Genomic DNA, 24,289 nt, shown 5'->3' on the forward strand with positions numbered 1-24,289 from the left:
GCAAGGGAAGCAAAGAACAGAGGATGTTCGCTTTGACTCTCCAATTCTGCTACTGAGCCTACGAAGCCAGTACTACCTACCCATTCGCTGGCAGAGATGAACATGGTACGCATGGTACAGAGCCTATTACACTTCCATAAAATCCTTACAGCATCAGAGCCACATTTCGGAGCATCTCCCACCTACCTACACCAATGGGCGAGCTGAGCCTGTTGATGCGAGACCTCTCAGAGGAAAGTCCTTTCTGCAGATGGGAGACACCGTGTGCCTTTTAAAGGCGAGACATCCTGACCCCAGCAACAAAATTATTCATATTCAGTATCACTGGATTTATATCCTCAGCAGCATGACCGATTTTACAGTGGATGAGCTGGCACAAGACTGAACTCCAGAAACGTAGACCAGAACTCTGCAAAACAATCTTCCTTTATAAAGGAGTTTGCTCTACTCTTTTGTTAGCCTGTGTGTAAAGCAAAAAATTTAAAACAGATGTTTCAAAATAAGAAAGACAATGGAAATATCACCACTTTCAGAAAAATACTGCCACCAGCAGTTAATAATTTGGGATAGCTGCCCTGATACTGTGACCTTTATCCTCTGAAGCCATCAGGCATATCCTTTAGCTAAATAAAGGCATAGTTCTATTATTCTCACTTCAGCTTTCGTAAGTGTTGCTGTCTCAATCACTTGGGCTGTACGCGAGAAGATGAAAACAGCACTACTGCCCAGCTACATACATCTATTTAAGCATCCGCAGCAATAAAACACAATTTAACAGAGACCTTGAAGAAAGTTGGTGTAAAGAATCAAACAAAGACCTCCTAAGTCACTAAGTGCCCTAGGAAAAAGGCCACGCTTCCTCTAATACCCTCTTGTAAAACCTTAGAGCACAAGGACAGATGCATCACGCTATTCAAGAGTTCTCCTTTCGATCCTGTTGCATCCTCCAGCAATTCAGAGCACAACTACTCCAGGAAAAAAACAAACAAACAAAACCCAAACCAAACAAAAAAAGCCGCTTTCCCACAGGGACGCTGTATATTTAGTTGGTAATCTGAAGGAAAGGGAGTCAGGTGGCTGAATCCAACCTCGCAGGTCTGATTCCACGTAGCTGGGGCAGAAGAAGATGAATTCTACTGCTGTTTGAGGATGATACACCTGAGGGCTAAGGTATCTTGACATGGATTCGACTTCCCTGACAGATTCCCCTTCTTTGAGATGGAAGCCTCAGTGATACATGACCAAGGAAAATAAAGTTATAAACTTAATGCCAGTAAGAGAAAAAGAGATGCCCAGGGCCTACCGGCTCCGGCACAAGTTTCATCTCGGAGGATGCTCACTGCAGCCCAGTTAATGGAAGAACTCCCCTATCACAAGAAGCAGCCTGTGCGTTTGTTCATACCGATCCAGAAGCATTACACCAAAATAAGCTGCCTTTTACAGACCAGATCTCATCCATGCTCTAAAATGCCCTTTCAACCCCTCTTCCAAACAGATAAATAAATAAAACAAAAAATCAATGCGATGCTCAGTTGTTGAAGTTACAGAACTACTGACCTGAATCATGAAATTCCCCACTGCAGAGCAAGAGACCTACAAAGCCTCATCCTGTGGCATGCCAACATACTCTGTCTGTCTGTAGGTAACTGACGGAAGCACCACAACTATTACTTAGTCTAAAGTTTAATCTACATTAGCAAATATGCAGCAGTTTTGCCTCAGTCCATTCAGCAATCTCTTGTATACACTCATCCAAAAATACTTGGCAGGGAGGGAAGACAAACAAGGAAAGAACAAGCAATGCAGTAGGGAAAAGAGAGAATTTTTTTCTGGGGATATAATATCTACACGAATCAAAGCAGTTGTGATGGATCTAGCAATTGCGGTGTGAAACTGAAGCAAAACAAACTTCACTCCTTATCTGCCCTTCCTCTGAACATAAATTAAATTTTAATCAAACTATCTCTGCATTTAAAATAAAACATTAAAGTTCCCCAAGAAACTTTGGCATCAAATTTTTTACAGCATCCCTTGGTAGAACACATACCACGAGGTATTAGATGCAACATACATACACTGAGAAGGAGATGTGAAGGACGGGGCCGTGCCTTATTTCCAGTCCCGTTAATGGACAGAGAGGAGCCCATTACTGGTGCTGCACAAGCACCGATCCCAGTTAATTCCAGTAAAGTGGGGAGTTTGATCAGCCGACCCAGACTGCATTCTGATGTGCTTAAACACACAGTAAAATTTCAGAGTCAAATCCATCCATTTAGGAAGTTTTAAATGTGATTTGGCCAGCTTAAAAACAAAACAAATAACAAATCCAAACTCAAAACCCTTCAAAGCACCAACGTTTAGCATCCAAACCCTAACACGAAAATTCAGGGCACAGCAACTAGGCCAACTTTCATGCAATCTCAAAACAATTTCTATTCGATGTTATTTTAATTATACCATACAACGAAGGGAGAACGTGATTATTCTGAGGTTCCAGAGCAGCATTCCCCAAGCACACAGATCATAACCAGCAAGACCTAAAATTAAAGGAAATAAAGAGCTCAGACAGATTGCCTTGAAAGCACCAACTGTAGGGATGCCTACAAACTCTTCATTCTCATCTCTCCTGGCAGTTTTCATTTAAGCAAACAAGCCGTGGCTTAAGTCAAGCCAGCTCACATGTAATTTCAAGCAGCAAGAGCTTAAAGCTGTGGGTCTATCTCATACTTGTGTGTAACACACATCAGGAGACAACAGAAGGGTGCAAGCAATTTTGGGGGAATATAAAGCAAACGTATCAAATGCAGACTCTTTGGCTTAGCCAGACTTCTGTTTCTACTGGAAGGAAAATCCAGACTCTAGCTTGACGTGAGTAATACAACACAATGAATAGAGTAATTTGTGGATGATTTTTTTTTTTAAACAACTGAGACCCCATCTGATACAGAATCTGTAAAAATATTTTTTATCATCCAGTTTTAAATTGGTTTTGATCAAGCCGCAATTAATGCAGACGAGGTAGTTAATATGCTAATTCACCACTCTTGGCAAATAAATAGAGGAAAAATAGCAAGACATTCAACTGCCTAAAAAGTCTTCCAGTTTTCTTTACACAGAACACTTTCACCCCGAGATTACCGACAAGACAAAGTAAGAACTGGGGATAGCTATTTAACAACACCGCGCAGTTTTTGGGTGCTCCCGTGAAAGAAGCTAACGATATAAACAGCCTCGCAACCACCGTAGCAGAAGTGCAGCTCATGGTGGTCAAGCCAGAAGCCCACTCTTCTATTTACATTTTATTAAAAATATCACCATCACTGCCGGCATCGTGCTTGTACGCTCTAACACCACCACCGTCCTGCCTCCTCCCTCTTCTTGTACCACTGAGAAGTCTCAGCTTTGACAATTCTGAAATGAAATCCATTTTGAGGTCACCTATTTGGAGACTTACTGACATTTTGAAGATTTGGTTTAAGATAGCACAACCAAATGCAACAGAGCTGCTCACGGGGCCAAGCTGTGTTCTTGTCTGTCAATGCTCCCATCCCAGCTCATGAACAAGGTTTTGCTAGATGTTATCCCAATGTTTTGGGATATCCCAATGTTTTGGGATAACATGATGCTGCTCCTGAGGGATTCTGATGCTTCTCCTCCAGCACAGAGGACAGTTTGTCCCCGTGGACATGTCTGAGGACGGCAGCTCCTGGCCAGGTAGCTGGTGATAAGATTGCGCCCAGGAACATCTCTCGTGGTCTCTACCCAAGCTTTCTATGAGTAGACCAGAAGTCGTGAGCTTAACCAGGCCTGCATACACAACTAGTTTGTTTTGTCTGGTTCAGGAAACACCACTAAAAAAACACCAAAACCACCACCATAGCAAAGTGCCAGAGCACGCAGCACAGATGAAGGGAACTGAACCTGGAGCACAACAAACGCAACGTGATGCAGCAGGCAGGACGATCCAAGACCGGCTCCAGGAGAAGGTGCCAGCCTCGGCTGGAAACGACTGATGCTACACGCAGGGCAAAGTGCTGGTAGGAGACTTCTGTGCTTAGGGGGAAGGAAAGAACAAAGTGATGAAGAGAGGAAAGGGAAAGCAGAGCTCGGAGGAGTGGTAAGAGGGCAGAATTCAACCAGCTTAGATAAACGTTCCCTCTAGCACCCATAGTGACGTACATCAGAGTATTCAAAAGCAAAGCAATTTACACGTGACACTATTTTACCATCCCACTGCAAAGGGTACGTGTTCTTATCAAGAGGGGACAACTCTTTCCTCCCATTCCTCCTCTGCAGTAGGTCCAGCATAATTACACACCAGCGTAGCTAGCTCCCAGCACTGCAAAAACGCCGTGCAGAGGAGCAAGATTTTGGTTTGGCCTTGGGTGACCTCTCATCAAAGACTTCTACCACTACAGACTTTCTTCTGTTTCTTCTGGCATCAGAAAATGTGCTCAAACCAGATCCTATTTTTAAATTTAACTTCAATGTTTAGGAAAAAAAAATATTAAGAGAAATGCATTTTTCAAGTTTAACGCGCAGATATTGCCAGGCCTATATTTCAAATTCTGAAAAATCAACTGATTTCAGAAAGATAATCCATTCAATCAGCTTTACTTCAGCTAAACTGTGATTATTGCTGGGCCACCTTTTCCAAGGAAAATATTATGTTTTCAGTTCTAAAAGCATTAAGGAAGTTTAAAAGCCAAAACACCATACATCACGAAGCATGAATTTACCCAACCAAGAAGTCTGTAGTAGTTCAGTCATTTTAAGCAACAGCTTTTATTCATCTCCTCAGAAAACCAGCTCCGTTGCTTTAAAAACACGGGTATTATGAAAGCTGCAAGCTGAATTCCTCTGAAGATCAAAGGTCTGGAAGGTAAGTCCCTCACTTAATTTCAGAAGGGATTTTTTTTTTTTTTCCTTCCCCACAATTGCCAACTGTACTCTTATATATGCAGGGGATCACATTCATCCGGAGACAAGTTTCCTCTATATCAAAGGCATCTTCAGACTCGGATTGCATTCCCGGGGAGGTGTTTGCATCCTGAGGCTGGTCGGCAGCGCTCCCGGCGTGGAGCACGGCATCACCACAATGCAGGAGCCGAGCCCAGAGGCTCAGGAGCTGCTGTGCCACTTCCAGAAGTTCACAGAACCGTTCAGGCTCGCTCTTTGCCACTTGGGAAGACCCAAGGTTTAATCCCTCTCTATTAAGAGCACTGTATGAATACAGGTTTTGAAAGGTGTTCCAACTTACAAAATGCATCCAAAGGATTTACCTGAAACCTCACCAAATTCTTAATTATATTTATTATGATTAACTTCAGTGGACTTGGGATAAGTCTCCTCGCCTCTCCTCATGCCTCCTTACACAAGCATATTTTTTGTACGGGGAAGCCTCCTCTCCCTTCTTGCCGAAACCAAAGACAACAATATCCTATTACCACCTGAAATGAGAAGGCTGTACGAAAGAGGATGTTCTCTCATCTCATCTAAATAGGTGTTATTGTTCCAGATGCTCTCTGGGAAGTTAAGTGTACAGCTCCTTGTTCATCATCCTGTTTGTGCGCCTTGCAGCACACAAACAGAGCATAAACACTGGCACGCATTTCAAAAACATAAAATCACAAAGAGCACATGCATGCGGGGGCAAGTACTACAACAAAAGAGTAAGGATACCTGATTCCAATTTATTAGCTTTTTGGTATGAGCAATCTTTTTAGATATTCTTCAGAAATCACAGTATGCATACTTGTGTTAATGAGCAGTTAGTGATTATGCCAAAAGATAGCTGAAGAGATTTACTCCTAGCCAGCACAACACAACTGCTTGACATGGAAGTCATCACATATCCCCGTCAACTTTTCCTGGGCAAGACATAAGTACCTCCTAGCCATCAACTTCAGCAGCTCGCAGAATTGTCCCTTTTGCAGAAGGTTTATGCAGAAAGCTGAAAACCCTCACTTTGCCCCAATTAAGCTGATGGGAGAGGTCTTGTTTTACAAATACCGAAGCAGTATTTGAATAAAGCTACCAGGCTCTTGCGATCCACGTTCCTTCTCAAGCATCAGAAGTCGGGAAAAGTTCACAGATGAACTGCCATTAAACATCAAAGATACCAATTTTCCCAGTAGCACTCATAAGCACCCCTCCTCCCAATAACTCCTGTGCAGTTGATAAGAATCTCATGTTTTCAGTTTCTCGCCTCAAATCTGCACTGCTGTAATAGCTCACATCCAAGCAGATACAGATTTATCACCCTGAGAACTGTTTAACCCATTTCGCACAGACAAGCCTCAGTTCTTACATATTACTACTCCAACATCAGCCAGTGGCAGAGTGGGGAATAAATGAGGCTTCTGACTTCCCCTTCAACATGCTGGATCTTTCTGCACTAAAAATAAAGTAAGGTCTTCAGGGTGGCAGAGTTTTTATCCTGGTACAGATGGAATCTGGGTTAGAAATACGGTGAAAGATTTGGAATCTGCCTTTAAAGCGATGCCCTTTCATCTGCGTGTCAGAACCACACGATTCATTTGTATATCTCAAATACAAGTCAAAGGAAACATCTTACATTTTTGTAATAAGATTCTCCAAAGTGATCAGCAACTTCGAATTCATGCTTTCAGATGTCAGAATTCAGACATCTTAAGGAGGCTGGACTTTCAAAAGAGTACTAAGAATCTGTCCTACAAAGAACTGCTGCAGACGGGTGATGTCTTTTCACAGTGCTTCCAGTGTCAAAATCCACCAATTACTCTAAAAAGAAAGTCAGACTTCTCCATACATACTCTGTCAGGAAGAATCAAGTTGCAATTAAAACTCCTCTGTTTGGGCAATTACCATCTATTATTTTTCCCTATATCACAGCTCAATTAAAAAAACAACCTTCTTCCTCACCTAAATCTCAATCAGTAGCTGAAAATGCGTTCTCTTTCTAACCTGTACATTTTTCTATTCAAGACTGCATTTCTTTACTCAGCTGCTCATCACAGCTGCCACTGCCGTCAGAGCTCGTGTTAGAAAATCAGTAGGGAAGTTACACTGAAGTAGCTGTTGAATGTCACACCAAGTACCGGAGCTGCGACTTACACTGAAGATTTTGATTCCTGCTACCTTTTAGACATGAAGAACTTCTTCCCAGTGCCATCTGACCACGTTTTCCTGTGCAGGTATCCCCAGTGCTACTGCACAAGTGCAGCACGTAGGTCACAACTCACCTTTTTGAAGTACTCATGTCCACAGGCTCATCTCCCGTCTGAACCTCCACTTTAATGGTTGCTTTCACCTCTCCACTTTTTAATAATCCTTGCACTTTTCCAGCTCCAGGATCCGTTTTTATTTTCATGTCGCCTTCAGCAGTTATATCAGCTCCTAATAGTCCTTTCTCCATTTTTAGTTTTTTACTGTCCACATCGTTATGCGTTATCTCACGTTCTAAGGCTCGTTTCTGACTTCGTGTCCTGCATGCTTCCTCTGTCATTGTGAGGCTCTGGGGAGAGAGGAGACACAACGAGTTAAGTACATTGGAAAAAAAGTAAGTTGGACAAAACACCTTAACTTCAAAACAGGGCAAAGTACATCGGTTACTGCAAAAGAAGTTCAGAAAGAGCAATAAAAGTTCTGCTGGTACGCTCACTTACCCTATCTTCAACATACATCTCAGGCTGAAGCTATTAAGCACCCAGCATCACCGTACTTAAGCTTTTCATGTTAAGCAAAAACAAACAAAAAAAAAGCCAAACAAGAAAACACACAGAGACCCCTCCGAGTATAAACTAGAAGCAGGAAGAATAATAATAATAAAAAAAGCCTGCACCAGAGCACAGGAGAATACGCAACCCCCCCCCCTCGATTAAAAAAGTTTGGACCGCTACCAAAAAGCAGGAAGAACGAATGTATTTGCCTCCCATGCAAATAACCGTAATTACAAAATTTGAGATTAGGATCTCCCTGGGACCGCTGCCACGTCTCTCCTAGGACCTAAGCCCGGCTGCGAGTTTCGGGAAGCGGGCGTTACGGGGAGACGGGACCACCACACCCTGCGTGGAGAGAGGCTTCCATGTTTCTTGACAGCCTGCCACCAGGCGCTACGGCACTGCCATTGTAATAAAACCGCTCAAGTTGAGACTTTCTCCCCTCCTGGCGAGAGGAAGGCTGGGCTGGGGGGGACCACGCTTAACTCCTCGCCTGCCAGCGGCGCGGGGAGCCCGGCTCCGGGCGGGCTGCGCCATGGCAGCCGGCACTTCGGTACCTGCGGACACCCCTCGGACGCGGAGCTGAGTCAGGCTTTGATCCCATGACATCACTGGGCTCCACATGACCCTTCCCAGGATGCAGCCTGCGAGACAAAGCACTTTCCAGAAACCAGTCTGAGCCGGCGGCAGGCAACCCGCAGTGGGGTTAACCCCGCCGCCCGGCCGGCACCCGCCGGCGCCCGCAGCATCCCCGCTCCTCCTCCTCCTCCTCCTCCTCCATGCTCCTCCGCTCAAAGCACCAAGGGGGCGGCATGAGGGAAAAGGGGGAGCACCCCCCCCCCCCGCCTTGCATTCCCAATTAATTAATTTTAAGAATTCCTCCCATCCCAGATCACCCCCCCTCCCCTTAAACTAGATTTCAAGAGCAAGGCCGACGCACAATAGTTGGACAAAGTCTTTGAAACGTTTTTAGCGCTGAGCGATTAACATAATTATGCAACGTAATTAACCTCCGCTCACCCCCCCCTCCAGCCCCCCCTTATTCAACAATGTCACATAAGCGTTACGTGAAATCGCAGTTTTGGTGGTGTAAGCCCTGTGCAAGTGACCACAAGTTTCTCTGTGCGGTGTTGTACAAATAATTTTTTTATTATTATTTTTAGAGAAAAAAGAAAAACTGACAATCAGTCAATGCGCGGGGCGGCTCCGCTCAGCTCATCTGCTGTGCCAGCCTGACCATGCCTGAACTCACAGCAGGGAAAGGAAGGTGTGCACTGCTGAGGCCGAGGTGATTTTGGTGTTTGAGAGGCAAACGCAGCACATGAGAGGCAGCCAGCAGCACCTGGGGTCCCAAACCCCACTTGGGGCTCAGCACCTCGAGAGCACAGCTCTAAGTGCAGCCAGCCCCGTGCTTTAAGTGCCTCTGCTGACAATAAGGCAGCAAGGCGATTGCTCCTCGCTCTGAACGAGCTATCCAACAACCCGACCAGGAATCACAGAAATTACTCCTATCAACTCGCTGCGAACGTACCTGACCCCAGAGCTAAAGCAAAGTGCTGCCCAGCCTGCTAGCAGCCAGCTCACATACACTGAGATTTGCCACCGATCGCAGAGACTTTCCAGGAGCAGGACTGCTTAGTCAGTAGGAAACCTCCTCTAAAAATAAAAAAAATGCCCAACCTGGGTTCATTTTCAGCACCTTCATATTCTGCAGTCTTGCATGGACAAGCAGCACCACTCCCAAAGCCTGTGCTGATCCGACGGCTACGGCGGCCTGTGCCTCCGTGCTTCAGGGACTCGGGCCCCAAATTTTAAAGGCATTTATAAGACGTAATTGCTGCTACTTCGTTATCCCCATTTTTGATTGGGGTGGGGAAAAGCAGTACTTTGGGCTATAGTGGGATGTTTCATACCAGATTACAGGCAGAGCTGCCAGGCAGAACTCTGCACACTCACGGTTCAACCTCTCTTACCTGCATTAACTTCATAGGCAATGGAAACAATCTAAATCTTGCATTTGCAGTGAGTTTATGTAAGAAATATTACACAGCCAAAATCATACCAGTAGCAGAAAACCAGGTAATGAACAATTGCAATGGAGAGGCAGACGCTGGGCACCCCACTCAACATTTCCAGGTGCAAACCCTCCACACAAAACTCCCTGCACAGGTCAGCCTTGTCACAGCCTTGATGAAAATGCAGGATGCACCTCTTCAACAAACCCTTTCCTACTACGGATTCTCCAGGACATGACACAGGCCGGTGGCAAACAGCCTTTCTGACGGCCAAGCCCTGCAGCTTCCACTGGCTCAGGGCTCTCCCATCTCCAGCTCTAGGAGAGCCAACACAAGGCCAGACCCTGGAAATTCTGCATCACCTGTGAGCAGTTAATTAAATCCATTTATATTTACAGCACTACCTGGCACCCTGCAATTCTTTCCCAAATGAGAAGCAGCCACTTGTTCTTGTAACATCATCGCTCCCTTACCAGATACTTAACCCAAACATTTAGCTGGAAATGGTTTCATCCTCCTCGTGCGTTCAGTACTCGCTGTCAAGAAGCTCGCAGGGTCAGTTCTCCTTGGAGCAATGGTGCTGCTGCTGCTACGGTAACTTTTCTGCAAACTAAAACTCAGCCCAAGTTTTTGTTAACAGCACAGCATTTTGTCGCAACGACGTGGGCTGGAAGGCAGCAACTGGAACAGCAATTGCTAGGGAGAAGAGTATTTGTAGCACAAGGGAAACAGCACGTTGTGCAGACCTGCGTTACCAGAGAGACCTTGGGACTAGATTACACCAAGATTTTACAGCTAAACCTGAAGAATGCAGGTGCAGGCTCAAGGTTTATACACGCTGTCATAGAGAGGTCTGGTTCCATGGTTGCCCTACCACTGCAGTACTGATTAAGTCGTATTTATTGTAGATGAGCCCTAAAATAGTTGTTTTAACCCTTTCGGGAAATGGTACTAGAAAAGTTTGCTGATATGGATGCACATGCAGAGAGACCTAAAGGAAAATAAATGTAGCATTGAGAGAAGGAGAGGAGAAAAAGGACAAAAATAACAAGGAGGATTTCTTAAAAAGGTCATTCTCCCTCCTTTTTCAGGGAAAGAGAGGGAAACTGGTAGTGTCAGAGGCTTTTATGGGAAGCACCTGTGTTACTGGGCCTCACCTCCTGCACCTCCAAGGGCATCAAGAAGTAGGAGCACAGTTCGGCAAGTCTTCTGCAGGATGGGTTTCACACAGTGGCCAACTATACAAAGCGCTTCCCAAACCAGCCTAAACTCAAGACCTGTAGGAGAAGACTGAAACCAGAAGACTGCCCTGGGAGAAGAGGAGGAGGAAGAGGGCACTGGCACCAGCAGGGACGTCCCAAAAGGATGTGAGCTGCTTCTTGTATGACAGAAGAGGTTAAGAGAAACCCCAGCTGAGGTGGGGAGAAAGTTCCCTCCTGATGGCAGATCTGGCATCATCCCCAGCAGGTACGATGGCACACCTGCCATCAGATGAGCCTGTACCACACCACGGCAAAACAGCACCTTACAAGTACCCCCAGTACCTTGGCTCCTACAGATTCCTCTCTCCACTCCCAGAAGGAAACTATCTGTTGGGGTGGGGGAAGATGCAGAGCCCCTCCTAACTCCCACAGACAAAAAGGGCAAGTCCCGAAGCACAACAGAGTTTGTGTTTAGATTTCACAACTTTAACCGAGAAAAAAAAAAAAAAAAAAAGGAATGGATCTGTACACTCAGAGCCTGTATTCTCTGCCGTGTTCCAGCAAGTCCACTGAATTTATTGAGATCACATCTTCACCAATTGATTCCACCAGATGGGAATAAATCAGCTGGATGTTTCAAAAATACCCAGGCTCTTTCAAGGATAACATAGCAGTTTTGAAGCTATTCTCTAAATCCCCATTCTTGCTCCTCCACCACTAACAGCAACAGGACCAACATGAAGTGTAAACAGCTTCGGTTCAACTCGACTGTACCTTTATTTTAAAGAAGGAAGAGTAAGTAAGGGCTATGCAGTAAATTTTAAGTTTTTATGGATGGTTCTGCTTTTTATTACAAGGAACAGCATAGCTTGGGGCGGAGCGCCTGGAAACTAAGCAGCAAATACTCAGCTTTAAGTGCCATCGCTGTAACAGATTAACCACTACGATCAATTCAAAAGGCAGTTTAGTGCACAACATAAAACACTGTAAACTCCTCGGACTGCAGGCCACAGGATTACACCTGGTCAGCCCAAAGTCTCATCAAGAAGTAAGTCCTCCGTGCTGTTCCGCTGCCCTTTGAGCACGTTGCCAACAGGAAAAACCCAAACCTCCTTGGAGTTCACTGCCTGGGTCTGCCAGCCTGGGGAGCATCGTGCTCGGTGCCAGAGGCAGGGAGCTCCTGCACCGTCACCTGCTCGCTCGCTTTTGCCTCTGCTGGAAAAGTTACAGAACAGGGAAAAAGTCAGAATGTTCCAGTTTGGGACTTGGGAAATTAATTACTCTGTGCTGATTTTTCCAGATGTGCAATCCAGCCCAGAATAAACCTAAACAGCTGCAGAAGCCGTGCCTGGCTCACCCGGCTCTGCCCCATCAGGGCACCTCCAGGCAACCAGGGAGCAGCCGGAACAGGTTTGGAGCACAAGCACACACAGGGAATGCTGACACCGTGCATGGACACAAAACCACAATTAAAAAAAAAAAAGGAAAGAAAAAGCACGCTTTGCTTGCTGTTTGTAATGTACACTTCCACTTTTCCCTGCATCACACTCAGTTATCCGTATCGCCTCCTCTCTCCACTCCCATTCATGATTTATAACTTCCTCATACAAACTTCAAGTAATTCCTTCACAGGAAAGCACTTATGCTCACTTTTTTTTTCCCTACTATTTAGCTCAACTTGGTAGCACGAAATAAAAAGGGCTGAAGTTAAAATTACATCCTGAGGCTTTGCTAGAATCAACACTGCTGGTGAGCACCGGCAGCAGATACGGGCTCAGCGCAGACCATTTGCAGACGGCCTCGGATCCCACAGCAGCCACACACAAACCTGTCCGGCTACGTGGTATTCACCCTTTTCAGTAGCCAAAAACAAAGATCAACAGCCCTCTTTCCCAGCATGATCTGGAAACTTTTACAGTGAGAGGAAAAAAAAAAAAGCAAGGTTACAGAAGAGGAAACGGGGAGGTTAAGACGCATCCAAGTCAATGCCCCTGAGTGAAAAGAAGTCAGGGATGGCTTTGGATGTTCCCTAAATGCAGCTGATCACAAAGTTTCTGGCTCAGCAGTCGCTCGAACCCAGCACAGCCCCTGCACACACCAGACCTGCCTCCGGCAAGCACAGCCGCCCAGACCACCCGCACGCCCCCTCCCCACCATGCCTACCAATTAATTTCTCGTAGCAGCATGCAGGAAAGTTTCTGTAAGAAGTTGTTTCAACTGAGCTTAATTATGTCATAAGCGCTTTTATTTCCTACATACTCATTGATAACGAAGCTAGAAGTGAGATCTCTGACAGAGTTGTTAAAAATTATTGTGTGTGTACCACTGTGTGAAGGTGTTCACGTCTGCATGTGTATTAATGTGCATACACGTGCACGCACAGGAGCTCATGACCTCGTTGTATGAATTTTTAGAGGAATAAACTTCAGATATCCAACTTAAAAAAAGAATTAATGCAATAGGGGAAGGATGATAACAGGGGGGGTCAAAAAATAACAACAACAACACAAGGCCCACACCTGAGCTCCCCTGGGCACCCCAGGGCCTGTCCCTTCCCTGAAGGAGTCGAGGCGATGCGGGTGGATCCCCTGGCTGTGCCCGCCATGCTCCCCATGCCACGAGCCCCACAAGCGGGGCTGCCGCTGCCCAGGCCCCCTCAAAACGGGGCGAGGGGCAGGCGGGCGCCCAGCACCCCGAGAGTGCCCACAGCACGCCCTGGGCCAGCTGCCAGCCTCGGGGCCGGCCGAGCACGGCAGCCCACCAAGGGTTAAGCCCTGCCATTTTGGTGCCATTCACCGATATGTCCATTAAGGGTGTTACATAACAAAATGGCAGCCCTTAACCCTTCCCGTGCCGGCTGAGCCGCGTGTGTGCTCACGCTGGCCCGGCAGCACCTCCCGGGCACGGCAGCCCTGACCCCCCTTTTCTGTCATGATTATCGTTTCCCCTTGCTGCGAGAGCGCAGGGGAAGATAAGTGACCTTGCTGAGGGCTGCTAAGTACTTGCGGTTAAAAGGAGAAGGAGCCCACAAAAGTTTCCTCTGTGCCGGGGTGCGAGGCATCGCGCGGCATGGCGGGGAGCAGTTCTGGCTGGCGAGGGGCCGGCGGCATGGCAGCGGCCTGCCTGCAGGCTCCAGCAGAAAAGCATCTCAGGGGCACTGGCCTGATGGATTATCAAGGGAGAACAGCTGAGACACGGGGTGTGGGGGTCCCATGGATCCCTCCGACACCCTGGGCCTGCAGGAGCGGCTTTGTTGTCACCCGAAGGAGCAGCGGCGCCAGGCAGCCCCAGCACAGCGCCGTGCCCGCAGCGCAGTAGGAAGCAGCTCAGCCCTCGTTTGACTAAATATTTACGGAAATTAACAGACAAACATCTGTAGGAGCATGCTGAAGCTCCGAGCACCACAAATGTTAAGCTCTGGTTTTGGCCAGAAAGGAGACTTCGGAAGCTGGAGTCCCGCTGCATGAGGAGTCACCAGTCTGCCTTCCATCGCTTTTGTGTCAACTCGCCTTAAAAAGAAAATCACTATTAAGGCAAGGTTTGGCTCCGTTTGTGAAGGAAACCTGCACTCTAATCATTAAGCGCTGTGTGCATCAGAGAAGTGGTCACAATTCCTAACAGAAAGCTCGATGTGCCATATAGATTATATTAAACATCTAATAGCTGCCGCCTGTAAAAGTCAATCTTATTTGCTAGAATTCCGTAAGAACCTCAGAGAAGCACTGTCAGAGTGATCTTCAAAAACAAAAAAACCTTAATTTTTTGAAAAAAAAATCTTGCATAAAGCGAACAGATGTTTCTCCTAAACCTCTCTTACCAGCGGTGCTATTGTCTCCTGAGAGCACCCAGCCCTCCAAGCCCCACTTCCTGGCCTCGCCGTGGGGACGCGGGCGCCCCGGCAGCACGGTGCCACCTCTCCTCATGCTCTGCCATCGCGATTCAGAGCTGCAGCTTTCAGCAACGAGGGGGGTTCATTGTCACCCCCAGCTTGCCGGGGGAATTCGGCAGGAAAACGACAGAATCAAAATCATTTTGTTTAAAGGCAGGAGCACGTGGCCTGGTGCAGCTTGGCAGGAAGGATGCTGCCTCCCTTTACTGCGTGGATTCTCCAGTCACGTCAGCCCCTCGCAGTTATTAGCTAATAATTAAGAACTGTTTATCCCGTGTTTATTTTGACTCAGAAATAAAACCTACTGCTTAGAGGACTAGAATTCGATTTTAAATTTCATTTAAATATTAAGTAACAGCACTGTAGCACTGTAGATTGCAATCAAGTCCCCCCCCCAATTTCACGTATGCTTCTTATTAAAGAAGGGATCTAGGTTGGTTCATTTATTTTATGCAAGAACAGCAAAATTAGCATCGTTAAATATCCCGTCACAACAACAATCAGCTTTTCCAGCACCGCATGCTGTGCATATTGTAACACGGGCGATTCCTCGCTCCTCTGTGTTTTAAAAACTTAAAGGAAGAGAGGCTCTGTGCACTCACACCATCCCAACGGGCTGCAGCATCACCCTGCCCAAGCAGGGCCTCACTCCAGATTCATTCAACCCAATATTAATTATTTAACACAGCCGCAGCCCAACCATAGAGGGAATTAGTATAAATGAATACAAAGGACTGGGCACCAAAAGAAAGATCTGAACAACTTAAAGAATTTTCTTCTTTTCCAACCACTAGCCTAATTCTTCTGAAAAGATCTTGGATGTTATATTAATTCTAAAGCCACAGCTTTGGGTGTAAAGGCATTTATTTAGAGGGTACTACTTGCAGCCACTACATGAGGGATTTGTTTGACCTGAATTCTCCCCCAAGTTTTATGGATCTATTTTTGTCTAGAAACTACTGGGCAGGAAGTCTGCTAATGACTATGTCTGGGCTTTGTATTACCAAAAAAAAAAAAAAAAAAAAAAAAAAAAAAAAAAAAGAGAAATCACTGAGATTCCTCAGTGCAGAACAGCAGTTAACACGAGTTTCGATTAGGGTTCAGAACAGCAGTATTTGGGTAACAAGTTGAACTGGCAAAATAAGATAGTATTTATGCACACATCTCTACAACTTCACAGAGCTGCATTTCAGGTGCTTTAAGTCACTGATCAAGAGAGCAGATTAAGAAATTTCCACAACTGTGGTGAATACGTCGAAGTGTGAGAGTAATACAACTACTCTCACTGCTACTCCCACTCCTTCACCACTGACTGATGTCATTAAGGAGGATGTTTTTATGATTTCATGTGGGTCTCATGAAAGGTGGCTCTACTATGCACAAGTTTGGGCTCTGGCTCAGTTCTGAAGCTGACTATGTACAAATAATAAATGAAGTAATTAGTAAATCTACCAGCAGAAACATCAACACCTACACTAGAGAAGAAAAACAGAAGCAAGGACCAGAAATGCTTAACACTGACCACCAGAGCCTTGGCAATATGTCTTTTAGAGGGGGAAAAACAAAACAAAGACAACCATTGGACAAATCCTATAAATTACTATTTCTAAAATGCTGCCTTTGACAATACGATGAGATGGGTGAGCACCATCACAGGACAGTTGCTCCAGAGAGCTTTCAACTGCGTTACTTCAAGTGCGCCATTAGATCACTGCCAGAGCTACAAGCTACCTGCAGAAATTTCATTTCCATTCACCATTTTTCTTCTGGGGGTTGCACAAATGATCAAAATCTACAGGAGTCTCAAGGGAGGAATTTCAGTGCACTTGCTTTTGCTTCTCCTCTTGTTCAAGACTGAAAATACCGTGCAGCTGTTGTGAATGCCCAGCTAAAAGGAAGCGAAACTTCTTTGTTTGCCCATTAGCAAGCTGTGGAGATTTACGTACTTTGGAGCGTTGATTAAACGTTAAATGAAAGGCAACGTTTGGTTAAGGCACAGGGACCAAATCCAGGTCTGGGTTTAGCATCTGAGCTCTGCCATCCTGGACAAGGCAGTAGCAGAGGTGTAAAAAAACCACCCGGCAGCACAATTCCACCACCCGCCCACAACTCTTACCCTTCAGCGAAGTTCATGGGTTCCACCTGGGGTCCTGTCCAGGCCGAGCGGCTGAAAGTGACTGCGCAGAGGGTCCTGAGGGAAAAGACAAGTAGTTTAGTACTCCTTTAGTCTCCCTGGTGACATGCCCACCGCCTTCGCCCAAAGCACACTCGATCACGAGACAACAGTCCTAAAGCTCCACTGCCCGCGTGAAAGGTGACAAGACCACATCTTTTACATCCTATTAGTTGAACTGGAAATGAATTGCAAGTCAGGCTCGTGTTCCAGTGCTTTGGGATTAAAAACAGAAAGCGCACACAGAAATATTTCCATTGCTACTTTTCTTGCTCTCTATTTCTTTACTCTTTGCTTCTTCCCAGAGGAAGTCAGCTGCTTCTTGGTACCTCTGGTTTGCCCCAAACACCACTGGAACCAACATCCCCAGTTCTAAGTGACTGTTTCCCTGGCTGGGTGAGGACACCCCAACCCCAAATATTGCTCCAGCATCAGTCCCATGGGGTGAGCCTCCAGGCAGCCCCGGGCCATGCACACAGGCAGGGGAGCACCACTTGAAGACGCATCTCCCGAAGGAAACTTATTTACTCTTCACCAAACCAATTGTGGCATGACCTCAAAAGGCATGCTGCTTTAAAGACAAATGCTGACAAAAATAAATGTCTCATTTCATAAAGGTTTTCAGCTGCTTTCAGCTTTTCATTTGCCCAACAAGCCAGCAGGCCCCTGGACCAGCATTTTAATAGCTGCGACGCAGCGAGATGCGGCAAACAAGGCAGTATTTGTCCAGCGGTTTAGGCTAGCGTGGCTCAATGCCATGAAGCTGCTGATGGCAGAAGAGCCTTGTAGCTTGAGCAAATTTCTTGAGGAGCCTCTGTACTCGAGCTCCCAGCTCCAGGTCCTCCTTGTCCTCGAGATGCTTTCCTCTCACCTATTCCATCCAGCACCCAACAGCAAAGCTGATTCTTGGTTTGTGCTGTGCGAGATCATTCAGCGAACAGCCAAGATACTACGTAAAGGCAAGGCTCCTTCATATTTATTTGTAAGTAAGGAGGTTTTGGTGGGGTTTTAGGGCCCCCCATAACGCGGACCAAGTCAGCTATCCCCTGTTCCTGGTCACACCTGAGGACACATCCCAGGTCCCTGCAGAAGCTGCCATGAAGTTGAACATAAAGCAGAGAAATAAAGTGGAAAGGACTTCTTACCCAAGTTTTGCTCCTACAGGAGAGCATACAAAAAGCATCCCCATAGATGATGCTCACGTGCTGTCTGCTTTTTTACTCCAGAACAAGCCCTGCTGGCCCACGTTTGCTTATGCCCTACAAAACCCCTTTTATCACTCTGCACATACAGCACACGACACTCACACCTTGTTCTTCCCTCGCTAGGAAACAGAGGGCAGAAACAGAGCCTGTGCACACCAGCGCAGTAAAACCAACTCATTTCACCATACAACAGGGCCAGCAGCTACCTGTGCCTGCAGCAGGAGCTCCGTCAGCACTGCCTGCTCTGCTTTTCACCTAGCACGAAATGGACACCACGACAAGAGCCGCGATGCCGGCAGCGAGCCCCACACCACGCACACCGACACGAAGCTGGTGTTGGCACGGGGCAGCAGTGCCGGGCTGGAGGTGGAGCACTGTAATTGATGCACGCCAGCTGCCAAGACGACTCCTTGGAAGCTCGGCCTCTTATTTCTGCTAAGCCACCAAGAACTCTGAGTCATTTCCCTCCTCAGAAAGTTGCAGAGCTATTTTCTTTTGTCCAGCGGGCAGGACAACAGCTCACCGACTTCTCCTCCTCCTCCCTGCCGGATGGGGAGGAGATGCTGAAGGGTCGCTGTCCCCGGCACGCTCCGCCTGCAGTCGGTCACCTCCACAAAAGGAGCTCCAGCGAGCTCGGAGGTCATCTTGTCCTAAAAGCTGGGAGATCCTGCCCCATACAACTCGTCTGCTTTACTATTTCCAGCACCCCGAAAGGTTCCAATAGGTTCAACACATCGCTACGAAATTGCAGATATGGAAAGTTAATGAATGGATATGTAACTGTGTGTGGGCCCTGATTAGCCATCTAGAGGGCAGGTCTTGCTAATTATAGCTCATCCTATTAGTCCAACGCTTTTCTAATTAGTAGCCCACTGAAAACCATTGCTAGAGCTACTTCAGGGCCTTCACAGGGGTCTGACAAGCGATGGGCACCATGGTACTTTCATGCTGCTCCTCGCATGCCTGGCCGGGATGTGAACCAATGCTCCTCCATCGCCAAAACCTCCGAAACGCAACCCACACGACGCCGGGTCACGGCGGGAGCTGCCGCGTTAATCGGCAGCTACAACACTATTGCAGCGAGCAGGAAGCCACAAGTTGTGATGCTGCTGGGAAAAAGGGGGGAGGGAAAAATAAAAAGGGGGAAAAAATAGCATTATTTGTATGGTGGGGATAGTGCCGGCGGGACCGGCGAAGGTCGCGGTGGCAGGGGAGGCTGAGGGACGGAGCCCACGCCGCAGGGACAGCCTGCACATCTGCAAGTCCTGCCCGAGAAAGAGGAATAGGGTGACACGAATGGGCTGGTGGCAGGGTTTTAAGGGATTTTGGGGGAGGTTGGTACAAGCAGGAATCCTTCCTTCCGACGTGCTCTGCACATGGGAAGTCTGAGCTGCCGAGTCGTCTTCCTGAGCCTCCAGCCGGCCTCCATTTTTAACGAACCGGAGCGCTCAGCTCCCAGAGTGCTCCTGTCATGGGACTAAAATAGTTTTCATCTTGCGAGGACACCAGAGGAGCACTTTAACCGCTTCACTGCCACGAAACGCTGGCGGCGCTGACCCACGCCGTGGAAGTTTCCCCGGTCGGCCCCGGGTGCCAGGCGCCGGGCTCGCCCCATGGCTCAGCCTCCTCCTGCTTCTCTCTCCAGCACGGGAAGGTTGCTCGCACGGCGCCGAGAAAACCAAGGTTAAAATGTTTATAAAAGCGTGTTGAAGGAGTTATTTTTAAGGCATCTATTTAGGGCTTCTCGTAGGAAGCGGGCGATTAAACGGTTAAGGCTCTGAAGTGAAACTCTGTCTAAACAGCAGCTCCAAGTTTTGACAGTGCTTCCATCAGAAAACCTCTCTGCAGGAGGAGGCAGCGTGCGGCCGAGCCAAGATGTTGGCTGTAAAGCCAGCCACCCAACAGACACGGTGTTACCCTGCTGACCCCCCTGCCCACATCCCCCAAACCCTCTGAATCAGGGCAAACCGCACATTTTGGCCCCCGACAACTTTCCTATTCCAACTCAGAGCGTGGCAGGATGGTCACAACCCAGCAGCATTTGATATTCTGAAAAATATCCCAATTCTCCAGCATTGCTTACAAAGGTTTGATGCATCAGTTGAAGAGAATCACGGTTCTCACTCTGATATAGCAACTTTTTACATCTGTACTAAGTGAAATACAAGAAATCCACCAGGCACTGGACCGAAGGTACTTCACCAGCAGAGCAGAAATCACATCTACTTGTTCAGAGCTGACTTTGTCACTTGGTGAAGGTTTTTCCTCTACAAAATGATGATGAAAGTTGAAGATCGGAACACTAGGCATTGCATTTTTAGCAACATTGCTGAATTCCAGCAACACTATCTGGAGAAATTATGATCCGCTAAAATTCAAGAGATTTGCCATGCAAAAGAAGGCTTCAAAAATATAATATTTTCAGAACAAGACAGGCTCCAGATTCTATAAGAAGATTAAGGCATGGAAACTATGACACAGGTACCCCAGTGCAGCAGTGCTGCTACACATGCCTCCTCAAACAACCGAGATAAGAAAACTTCTGTACTTTTTGGAAGGCTGAGCAAACTGGTCAGCAGAAAAAGGAGTCACGTTTCAATTTAAATATTGACACACAAGGGGCTAGCTTCTGTCTCATGTGCTCAGGCTTTACTTCCATAAACATTTTTGAATATGGGAGTGAAGTCTTCCAAGTACTGGTCTAAAAAGAGAACCCGAAGCTGTACAGAAGTACCAAATGGGGGTTTTAAGCACCAAAATTTCAGCTGAAAGCACTTCTGTACACTCCAAAAATGCAGCCTCCTGCCTGCAGGCGTCTCAGCAGAATTCTAGGAAGAGCCACTGGATGGAAATAATAGTCACAGCACTTGTGTTAATACAAAAGCCATCATCGTGGAGTGGAAAAGCACTTCTCTGGCTTTTTATGAATGTGCCAATCCACTCTGTACCTGGAGCACGTTAGTGTTTCACCAAATAGTCAAGAATTGCTTTCTAACTTCTCCTGCATGCCCAAAGACCCCGGCGAAAGCTCCCGAAGCCCCCCTGGCCGCACGCCCTCCGATTTCAGCCTCTGTGCAGCGAGGTGCCACCTCGCAGGGAGGCAGAAAAGCTCCTTTCAGATGCTCGCTAATACCACCGCTACCAGTTTATTGTGCACGAGTCAGATGGCAAATAAAACCTGTTACAAATTAAAAGTCTCCCCCGCTCCCTCCTGAATTCCTGCGCCAGGGATAAAGCAGGCAGCTCCCCTCCCCAGCCGTCAATAGCATTCCTAATTACCCCCTTCAGATCAATGCCTGCGCTCGCGGGGCAGGGGCGCCGGGAGCCATGGTGACCCTGGGGCGAAGCTGGTCCGCAGCAGGATCGCGCCATGCTAGCGGCCAGGGAATCGCTCGAGGTAGGAGCGGCAGAGACAGAAACGGGAAAACTACTTACAGGCAACGGCTGCTCTTCAGACATGTCACCCCAGCACGTCCGTCCTTCGGGGGAGGCTTATTTTGCAGCATTTATTCTCCTAACGGATGCCAAGTCAAGGGGTGTCAAATCCCGTGGAAGCACACGTGGGGCTTCAAGGAGAAACCCTGGCCTTCCTTCGGGGTCCGGGCGAGCTGAGGGGACCGCTCACAGCGGCACAGATCTTGCTGCTCATCTGCTGGTGTCCAGCTCCATTCTGCCCCCTGAACCCCACCACAAGCATGCACCAGTGCATAGGAAAATGGGGAACCAGGGAGCGAGTTTTCCCCAGAAAATCCAAGCTGAGCCTTCTGAAAAACCACGGGTGCAATCTAATCTCTCGCAATCAAAACTTGGTGTTTTCAGATCAAAGTGCAAACGCGTATTTTGACTTCTCTCGTTCCTAGCCTGGAACATCTCAGCGGTAATCGCATTACCAGGCTCCTTCCTCCCTCCCCGAACAAGCCCCGCATGGAGCGATCTACCTGTGCTTTCCCCGAGATAAGCCACAATTCACTCAAGTGTGGGGGCCTGGAAGATGCAAAGATAAAGAGGCCCCAATAATGCAGGTCAGAAAGAAAAAATGGTACCAAGTGGAGTATTTCTCCTTCCAGGCAGCACACCGCTCCAGACCTTGAAAAGCTGGTGTTCTGTAAGCAGAGCCTAGGGTGCCCCATTACTGCTCCCCTGCTTGGTGGCACGGGGCTGACGTGCACGCAGCCAACATGTGGGGTTTGACGTTTGAAGATGCCACATGGAAAACGCCAATGGAAACATTGCAGATGCCACATGGAAAACCTTTATGAAACGAGCCCCGGGCTGGCACAAAATGGAGCGCGTTTCTCCGCAGGTTGATTCAGAAGATCGGGCAGGCTCAAAATACCCAGATCACGACGTGGTTGGCTACTCATGAATAGAAACACCCCCGATTGTCTAGGGTTGCACCACTATGGGCTCCAGCAGACAGGCATGCGGCTCACATGGCTTTTCACTCATATTGCGATTTATGTCTTTGAACGGGGGGGGAAGCTTCCCCTGCAAATCTATGAAAAAGCAATTATTCCCCCAAAGTCCACAGGGGACTGCTCTTGGGACACTTAAGCTTCATAAAATTAAGAACAATATGTCATAAAATAAGCAACAAAACGCTGACATTTCTAAACAAAGTCAACCTTCAAGCAACAGCTTGGATAAACCAGTTGTGATCTGCTCTGGTTCCGAGCCGTGTTCCCCTGTACAGACATCTCAGCAATTTCAAGTTTTCACTCCAAGGAACAAAGAGCTACGATAAGGAATTAGGAGAGTCGTTGAGTACAGAATACACCTCCTCGTGAAACGGCCAGAAAATATTTTTGTCCTTAATTTTACAGTTAATAGTTATCCTATGAAACCTCATCCACTGATGAAGAAGTCGCACCAGACCTTCGGAAGAGCCAGGTCGAAGCAGGGATCTACATCTGCTTCACATCTACCCAAGTGGATCTTCATAATGACTACATGGGCAGACCTGACTCATTAAATCAAAATCTTTGCAAGAGGCTGACTTGCAATCACAACAAAAAACACCCGGCACGTCAGACAACAGGCAGGCAGCAGACGTGAACAAAGCAGTGCCCGTTTTCAGAAGAGGAACTGCAACATTTGCTGTTAAGCAGAGGGAGAGAGCTCCAAGAAGAGTGAAGAATGGATTAAACGTCTTCAGGTTGGGGGTTCTTTGCCCCTTTTTTATTTTTATTTTTTAAATATATAGGACAGTTTGCACTATTTTTGGTTACTCTGTATTTCTGGCCAATTACATCGATCCTCGTGCAGGACTGAGAGTGACTGGATGCGTGCGGGACGCCCGCCGTCCATCCATCCACAGCGGCACCGCGATCCTCTGTGCTGAGAAGCTGCGGGCTGGCTTTGATTAAAGGGCAATTTGATCACCTAACGGCGCAGGTTTCCATGGATAGCTGCACTAGCATGTTTTTCAAGAACTGGAATTACTATTTTCGATATGTTTAATGTTTTGGACAGAGAAGGAGGGCGTCTCTTTTCTATGTAAAGAGGCAGCGTTATGAAATGCATTCGCAGAGCATTAAATGGAGAAAAGGGATATGTGCATGAACTTATTGCCCCCTTCCCCAAGCGCCCAACTCCAAGGCAGGAGAAGGGAAAGCCCTGGATCTCCCATTAGGGGTCAGAGGCTAAAATGAGTGGCAACATTTGATAAAAAAAAAAGAGCAGGTGGCAAATTGTTGTTTCTAGCTCTGGTGGAAAAATCTGTTCTACTTCCAGCGAGTAAGCCGTGCCTTCTGCATTCACCACGTTTGCCCTGGGATGCCCCACCTGGGGGCTCGCTCTCGGCTGCTGGGCGATGCTCAGTGCTCCCGCGAGGCTGCGCTGGGCTCTGCAGGCAGCTCGTGCTCACTGAGTGCCAGTGACTTTAACTGGGCCACCTGGGATCGAGCAGGACACGGCAGCGTCTTGTCACCTTCCTGCACTGAACAGGGGGAGCGTTCAATTCCTCCTGCATAATCCCGTCTGTGCCTACCTGGCTTCAGCAGCAAATACAGCACAAAGACTTTTTATTTTTATTTTTCCGAGCTCGTGATGCCACCCTCCACTAGTACTGCGTTCCCAATCTCAGTTGTAGGAGTACGTTAATAA

The 24,289-nt window shown here is 47.3% G+C and overlaps 1 protein-coding gene across 15 annotated transcripts in view; it reads right to left on the bottom strand.

The window, feature by feature from the left end:
* Positions 1-24,289, bottom strand: part of GATAD2A (GATA zinc finger domain containing 2A) — a 64,279-nt gene that overhangs the window by 18,250 nt on the left and 21,740 nt on the right. For 9 of the 15 annotated variants that reach the window (XM_040537192.1, XM_040537194.1, XM_040537191.1 and 6 more), the window contains 2 exons: positions 16,923-16,997; positions 7,224-7,495 (listed from right to left, as the gene is read on the bottom strand). In XM_040537192.1, the coding sequence (XP_040393126.1) occupies positions 7,224-7,486 (263 nt within the window). In that variant the 5' untranslated portion in view covers positions 7,487-7,495; positions 16,923-16,997. Of the gene's footprint in view, positions 1-7,223; positions 7,496-7,646; positions 7,669-7,934; positions 8,204-8,257; positions 8,473-16,922; positions 16,998-24,289 lie in introns of those variants that run through there. The other 6 variants (XM_040537201.1, XM_040537204.1, XM_040537200.1 and 3 more) reach the window with 6 other exon arrangements.

The sequence above is a fragment of the Cygnus olor genome, chromosome 26 (genome assembly GCF_009769625.2).
Source record: "Cygnus olor isolate bCygOlo1 chromosome 26, bCygOlo1.pri.v2, whole genome shotgun sequence".
Classification (NCBI taxonomy): domain Eukaryota; kingdom Metazoa; phylum Chordata; class Aves; order Anseriformes; family Anatidae; genus Cygnus; species Cygnus olor.